Raw genomic sequence first — 8,497 nt, 5'->3', positions numbered from 1 at the left:
TAAGACTTGGGATGGTCTGGATTTCATGTACGTACATCACAGAAACTGTGGATGATGCACAGCGGTTATCACCAGTTTGGTACAAGGAAAACAGAAACAATCTCTAGCTATGAGAGCTTAGGTGGCAGTAATTACATAGTCCAAATTACAGGTAGCATATGTTAATTAATTGAGTTGAAATAAATGGGGCACCACATAATATCACTCTACATTTTCAGATTAAAGAAAAAAAAAAAACAATTTACAGTCACATTGATTGATAGATATACCTTCACTTGTACTGTTATTACAGTATGGTTGGAAAGAAAAAGTGTATCTATAAATCAGAGGGGGTAGATATATTAATTTCCTTTCAAGATCTAATTTATGAAAATGCTGAACAACTAAAAGATCAAGCCCTCAAACGCCCTTAATTACCTGAAAATTGTGGAAAGGAAGTTGTTTCATTTCATATATACAAATGCGAGCTGTAGATGCTTTTTACTTTGAAATGAAGAAGCCTCAAGCCATTCCATCCGTATGGAGATGCAGATGTGCTGGTATATTTTCATTTGGGCTTCCACCAGACAGGAGGGAAAAATAATTGGAGAATGTAATAATCACCCAACATACACCTACTTAAGAGCTTTTTCTAGTCCCGCCTGTCTTTATAGATAATATGCAACAGCCTCGTCCTATTTTCATGGAACAGACAATGAATTCTTAGGCAAAACATCCAAAGTATCATAAATTCAAAATATGCATAACAAGAATACAAGCTCTCATGTCTTGTCACACTTTTGATGGAGAATTTAGCACAGAATAAGCAACAACTGAAAGAATGGTGGATAGTGTAAACACAAAGCTTCAAAATCACCAGTTTGCAAGATAACCTACAAGGCCTGCCTGGCCTTAATGGTACAAAGCACACATCCTGGCACAAAGGAGCTACCTTCATCTCCCCTTCCCTCCGGTCCATGCCATGAAGACCGAAGGTGCTTCCAATGTATTCTTGGCACAAAAGGGCCAGTCCAGCCATGGGGCCATGTGGTGTCAACAGCCTCCACTGATCATGTAGATCCTATAGGCAGTTCCACAGAATCATCCTCATCCCCATCCATGTTGGGTGGAATTGGTCCATCAACCATCACTTTGCTACTCCGATACCATTGTCACGGGTTTGCAAAACCTAACCTCAAATTTAAGTGGCACTTATTATCTCCTTTCAATAGGACCATGAGCCAGCCTTCCTCTTTACTTCTAAGTTCACTTTTCTTAGACTAGGGATAGACGTGGGTGATGTGGAAGTAACACTTCATTATGTTTCAAACAGATTAAGTGAAGATACTGAGGAGATTGTGCAGGTTGTTCCCAAATTAGACAGCCCTCATCAATTTACAGGCAAACAGCTTTAAATTATTGGTGTCACTTGTGTCACATGCGCATTAATTGTTAAGGAACCTTCTATACATCTCGAAGTTTCTATTATCTTCTCTATACTTCTAAATACATCTAGGCAGTGGTTGCAGTATCGATGATATCGGTTGATATTATGGTATTGCATCCCTCTTATATGAAACTACTAGGGAGTGATAAAACTCCCCAGTATCACGCAATATATTGTGGTATCGATGATATGTCGCAAAATCCCCACCCTTTGAATAAATCCCTTGATATATCACAAAATAGCGCTATACAAAACAAGGGTGCTATACAAAATAAAACCATACATACCTTGAAAGATCTCCCATCTTTTCAAAATAAAACAGCCTGAAAAGGCTCTAATACTCGTCTTACTTGTCTTCATCATGGCCATGTTTTAAATGAGAATTATACAACGCTCTAACAGCATATGACGCTTGATAAATTTGCACTCAAAAGTAAGCCAATTAAATTGTGGGACCCACTGTTGATAAGTCACAGTCATAAATCAGATTGTTTGAATGATGTTAACCACTGATTTGTGGACACTTGTTTGTTGAAATAGGACCATTGGATATATTTAATTCTTCACTGTCCAATAAATGTCCACCAATCTGATCATTGGATGATAAAATAATCATACTTTTTTGAGAAATGCTCTTGAGAAATGCTCCAGTGCTCTCAGAGTACCACAAATTACAGTGCTACTAGTTGCATTGGGAAACTTAGACAGTCCAATCCATTGATCTAGACTGTTCATTAGGTCCAGTGCACATTACATGGGCTAGCCTGAAAATATTATGCTGATTTGACAAATGTTAACCATTTGATCAATGACCTTTGATATGGACAATCATAACCATTTACACAAGACGTAATCCAATCAGCAATTTAATCCATCTATTTGTTAGGGCCCATCATGAATTGCTTTGATTCTAAAGAATCACTTTAGTTAGGCAATTGTAACGATCCCATCCATGGGCTGGATCTCGCCTTGGAGGCAGTGAGATCCCATCCTTCACTGAGGTATTCGTGCGCGTTCAGCGTGCGGTTGTCAGATCGTTCTGCATTTGTTTTCATATCCGATAGAGGAGGAGGAAGTCATGATGGTTGTTGCCATTTTGGTGGTAGTGATTCAGGAGGTCACTTTGGGGGCAGAAATAATTGGAGAGGTGGTACAGATTTCAATGGTAACCATAGTCATGTTCGTGGTAATCAACAATGTACCCATTTTTGTCTTAGTAACCACACAGCTTATATGTGTTGAGACATTATTAATAAGCCTACTTGGGTGAATTAGTTTTGTTCTTTCAATGATGGCATCGAGGGATACGTCTCCAAGCCTATCTCATCTGATTCTAGGCCCAGTACCACAAGTGGTACAATTACACTATCCAAGGAAGAATATACCAAACTTCTAAAGGATTGTTCCACTCACGTATCATCATCCACATCTACTCTTGCATAATCAGATACCCTTTGTCTTGCATCATCTAATAATGTTCCCTAGGTCAATGACTCATGAGCTTATATGACCGATCAACATAGTATATAGTCTCAGTTAGTATGGTCATCATCCATTTTGTTCTATCACATTCACAGATGGTACTTCAAATGACCGATTGGGTACTACTTGCCCTACTCCGTCGATTTCATTATCATCAGTACTTTACATCCCTAAAATTTTTAGTTTATTGTCAGTGAGTAAGCTAACTAAATCCTTAAATTGTTTTGTCCCACAATTTATCCCTCTATTGTGAATTCCAAGATCTAAAGACGAGGAGGATGATTAGTGGAGGGCATGAAATGAATGAACTCTATCACCTCGATAGTGGAATGACTAGAGCTGTGTTGCAGACAAATATTTCTTCACATCAGTGACAATCTAGGTTTGGTCATCCCCCCTTAAGTAGTTTGGAGAATCTAGTTTCATTGTTATCGCATTTATCTAGGTTAGAATGTGAAAGCTTGTGAGTTTAGTAAGCATCATAGGAAGATTAAATGGTTAAGACTCAAGATATGATAATCCATCACTAAGACCAGCATGGGAATTGGTCAAGGATGGAAGCCACTTTAAGTGGGGGGATTTGGTCAATTTGGGTGCATGGATAAGGTAGGCTTTCAGACTTTTGTATAGCGGGGCACACCAATTTCTATAGGAGTAAGTAGCACCGTACTGGTGTTTCCCTCAGAAATCCTGAGTCCTTAAATAGATCGCATGGAGAGAGAGTAGGTGACACCCCTCCTCCCCTTAGACATGTGTGCTGTGGGATTGTCCACTCATTCTGAGACAGTTCAAGGAGAAACCTCCTATGGATGATCAGCATCAAACTTCTACATTGATCATACCACATAAGCAAAGGTAAAACATCTTCTATTGGTTTGTAGCTTTTTAGAATTTGATAATATCTAGATGGGGATCATTTGCTTATGGTATAGTAATATTACATAAATTAGTTTGAAAATTGAAATAGATATACGAAAGCAAATTTGAGTAGTTAACTCTTTTATGAAAAAAAAAAAAAGAAGATTTTTTTCCCATTTTTTCATTTTTTAATTTCTTTTTTATTTTTCAAAAAAAAAAAAAAAGTGTATGATCGCATAAGCAATTAGGTACAAGCAATTGCTCAGGATCGCTTATGCCATTTGGCAACATTGATTTGCTTCTGAGATCGAGCATCCCGTCCTCCTACCTCTCTCACAGGACAAGCTGACTTCCTCCACTTCCAACTTCTTAAACCAGATGCCCTGATTCTATTGCTTCTGAGATAGAGCACCCCATCCTCCTACCTCTCTCACATGACCAGCTAGCTATCGCTCAAAGACTTTGGTCGTCACAAATTTGGGATCCAATTTCAACCTCTCCATGCTTTAGAGTAAAAATAGACTCTGAACAGTTGGGATAAGGGATCCATGGTTTGATAAGTTCTAGAATCCATATATGGCATGATCTTTAAACCTAAAACTCCAGCTGGAAGTCTCGATTATCCAGCTAGCAATGAAGAATCTGCATCACCGCCTGATGCTCCACACCCTATTTGACACATATCAATGCCCTCTTTCAGTGGTCCATGTACACTCTTTCCTACTCCGTCCTTCACTATGTTTGTTGGGGTCTGGGGGGCACTGCCAACACCCTACCTCGAAACTGTGCTCTGCAACACCTCTCAGATCATCTGCCTACGGCAACTCCTCATCACAATCCTGGCTAATCTTCAATAAAACATAGATCTCCTATACACACCTTGATTAATGTTGGCAGATCGAGCCTTTTCCTCCTGATTTTAACCCCGACGAATCTGATCTCTTCACAATTCTCACATTGCTGGATTAGAAGCATGACTTTACCAATGCAGGATCATATTGGTCACATCACATCTGGAATCCAGATCTCTAGTGAAAGATCCCTAATCAGGATCCATTCATCTACTGATCCAAGCAGAGACCAATCCCCCCACCTGCACATGGATATTGACCGGGCCCATCCTTAAAGAATTTGCTTGCATAGAGGAGGCTATTGATGTCTGATTCCGGCAGAAGGGAGATCCACATCTCCGATTCGCTCATTTCCTTAATCACATAATTGCTCTCTAGCAGCCTGCACCAGAGCGAAGATCATTAACTAACCAGTTTCTTAGACGCTTCTCCCTACACCAAAGCCGCCACACTCCACTCCAAGGCCCTCTTACACCAAAGCCACCACTCTCCACTCCAAGGCCCTCCTACACCAAAGCTGCCACCCACTCCAAGGCCTTCCTACACCAAAGCCACCACACTTCACTCCAAGGCCCTCCTACACCAAGGCCGCCACACTCCCTCGCACCATCTACAGAAACACTCTTACCCTAACTCCAATTCATCAGTCCAAACATACCTCCCTGCTTTCCAGTACACCTCCTTCCCTAATTTTGTTTCGGAGTAATCTGTCTCTGCGGTCTAGACCTTCCTCTTGCACCACTTTACAATACGACTTTCTACCCTGCAGTCTTTTGCCTACTCATCCCAATCAAGAGACCATTACCATCGGATTTACTTACGCAGCTTGACCTTTGGTTCCCCCTCAAATGTCACACAGAGTGTCTGCTTCGCGTTGTATACACCAATTTGTCTACATGAGAACCATGCCCATTCATCTGTGCTAAGGCCTCATCAGCTTCATCGAGCAGCCCCAATCTAACAAAATCAAACCCTCGATTACTGCTGATCACCGCATCCCGGGTGATAACCTCTACCACCCATCTGTGTCTCCCAAACACCTGGTGAAAATTCATTTCCGAGCATGCCTTTGGGAAGTTCTGGATGCAAAGGGTGGGGTATGCCTTGGATGAGGTGAGACTCTTTTCAGCCCCTCTAAAATCCCTTCACCCCTTTCCATTATTAGTGAAGACTATAATTGCAACTTCCACATTATTATTTTCGGTAAAGCAATCCATATGATCCTAAGAAATAGTCCAACAGAGATACTTTCAGAGTTTCTAGTAGAGCTATGAAATGATATAGCTCTCCCTAGCTCCAAATCACAATTTCTAGCTGCTTCATAATAGAGATCTATTGGTAAATGAAAGATGACTATCAACAATTAACAAAAACTTGAAATATGGCACATCTTCAGCAATTCATTGCAAAAGATGAAAACAGGGTTCCAGAAAATTGCCCCATACCATCATGGACATGGCTCTTTCATAAAACAATAAAAAAAGGTTCCTTTTTCTCAGATTATTCAAGCAATCTCAAGTAAATATTGAATTAAAAGCAAGAGTACTGGATAGAGTCTTACGCTAAAGTATCTGCTGCATTAAATAACCGGAGTTTTCCCAGTCCTCTCCCCTTCCACGATTTTCTTTGAGAATCAATGACTTGCTCTGCCTGAGTGCCTACTGCTGTCAAAACAAACTGAAACGTCCCACTTGTCAGTGATACTCTGATGAGGCAACTAAAGATACCTATACATTGGAGGTTTGTCAATAGGAAACGAAGTCCATGATGATAATGTATTCCTAGCTAATGTTGCACTAAGGTATAATGTTGCTTTTTCTAAGATAGAACTAGGTTGTAAGGTTTGTCTCAAACATGACAGCCTCAACACCGTACTAGTATGAATCTGCTAGACTGCTAATGCCTAGATTAAGTCTTTAAAGTTAAAATCCTCATGTAAGAGAAGAGAAATTAGGATGTCATAGTTGCAAACTCTTCGAGGGAGTGATTGATAGGTCGTTGGTATCTCCTAGAGAGAAGAATAGGTACCAAAATTAACCATGGGAAGGCAACAACGTCCTTGTAACAACTAGGTTTTATTGAAACTATCTCAAGCAACCTGTCATGATCATCAGAGTCAATTTTGCATCTAATATATTTTATTGGTGATATTTCCTTGGTCAAGACTTGGATCTTCATGCTTTGACACAGGTCCAATTTGGATTACGTACGACTAACCCATAATTCAAGCCCAAATGAGAAAACAGGGAAGAAAATATTTTGGGACAGAAAAAAAGAAATTCCTTTCCTGGATAGTCAATAGGTTTAAGAAGAAGGAAGCTCCACCATGTAAGAATAGATTACGAGGCAGAATCCACGGAAAACATTATACAAATCCTGACATGAAAACAGATGCAAAATGGAAAAGCATTTTGAATCTAGTGAGATCAATCAAACAGTTCACTGATTCATGAACAAAATATATTTGTAATGTATTCTTGTTGAAATGGAATAGTAACATTTACCCGACATGGGCAATTGATAGTGGAGGAAATAAAATTGTGAAGAATGCATTGATTGATAATCCGCATCATGCATATTTATGACTCAACCATAATCAGAAAAACACCCAATGCAAGTGATTGTATGAGAGATTCAGATTTAGTACTCTGTCCTAAAAAAAAGGGTAAAACGTTCAGGAAGAACAACAGAAATGCTGAAAGACGGAGAATGAAAAGCTCAGATTTAATATGGTTTTGACTATAAACATTGAGCAACAGATATATATGTAGGTGTATATATATATGTAACCTCTATGAAACATCACAAAATGAAACTTAAATTAGAGACGGTTAAAAATTTATGTCCGCATTGATAATAATGCACTTAAGTGATGTAGTAGTAAGCTGATATACCAACCCTCTATCATATGACCGTTACAACCAGTTCTCACTCTTAATTCAACAAGTCATTTTTCAAGACTAGTTTATTTCTCTTAATTTAAAATAAAAAAATAAAAATAAATAAAAAAATTTAAAAAAAAAACACGAATTTCGCTTAGTATTATTTTTTTTTTAAAAAAAAAAAAAAAAAAAAAAACCCCGAGTTTTTTCTGATCTATTGAAATATATGGAATTTATAACTTCAATGTGATTATTCAAGTTTTAAATATTTTATTTCAAACCAAAAAAAAAAAAAAAGAAGAATAATTGAGTTCAAGACCGATGTTTGCTAGCTACGGACTCGATAAAAGGAAATCCAAAAAAAAAAAAAAAAGAAAAGAGAATAATACTGAGCTATGAATTTAGCTCACTATTATTAAAAAATAAAAAATAAATCTGATTTTATTCTGACCTATGGAAATATATGGAATTTAAAACTTTAATGTGATTATTTAAGTTTTTAATATTTTACTTCAAACAAAAATAATAATAATAATTGAGTTCAAGACGGATGTTTGCTAGCTATGGACTCGATAAATGGAACTCCAAGAAAACCAAAAAAAAAAAAACTAAAAACTCTAATGCATGCATACAAAACAGCTCTAGGACATACCAGGGGAAAGAGTGTAGCCATTACTCCATAGCTCACAAGTTGGGAGAAAAAGAAAATTGCCATAACACATGGACTTCCTGAAACAGTCACAAAATAAAGATAAATTAGTAAATACCACCTCAACTTGCAAGAATAGCAGAAAAGAAACAAAATTGTTCATCAATTTTTAATTTTCTTTTAAAGGAAAGCAAAAAAAAATACCAAGAAAAAATTCCCCAGTAATAAGAAAGGTTGGAAATATTACGTAAACGGAAGTTTCAATAGCCAGGGTTTATCCTGTTCATGTCAAGCTGAATTGTATGACTTGGCAGTTATGAAAACATATCAGTCAGCTCAGCTAATGCAG

The 8,497-nt window shown here is 38.0% G+C and overlaps 1 protein-coding gene across 3 annotated transcripts in view; it reads right to left on the bottom strand.

Moving 5' to 3' along the window:
• Positions 1–230: 230 nt before the first annotated feature.
• Positions 231–8,497, bottom strand: part of LOC131234480 (protein EI24 homolog) — a 31,903-nt gene continuing 23,636 nt past the window's right edge. For all 3 annotated transcript variants that reach the window (XM_058231393.1, XM_058231394.1, XM_058231395.1), the window contains 3 exons: positions 8,152–8,228; positions 6,179–6,294; positions 231–674 (listed from right to left, as the gene is read on the bottom strand). In XM_058231393.1, coding sequence (XP_058087376.1) covers positions 632–674; positions 6,179–6,294; positions 8,152–8,228 — 236 coding nt within the window. In that variant the 3' untranslated portion in view covers positions 231–631. The remainder of the gene's footprint in view (positions 675–6,178; positions 6,295–8,151; positions 8,229–8,497) is intronic.

This window comes from Magnolia sinica, chromosome 19 (assembly GCF_029962835.1).
Source record: "Magnolia sinica isolate HGM2019 chromosome 19, MsV1, whole genome shotgun sequence".
Lineage (NCBI taxonomy): Eukaryota > Viridiplantae > Streptophyta > Magnoliopsida > Magnoliales > Magnoliaceae > Magnolia > Magnolia sinica.
This window is presented reverse-complemented; position numbering and strand designations above follow the sequence as displayed.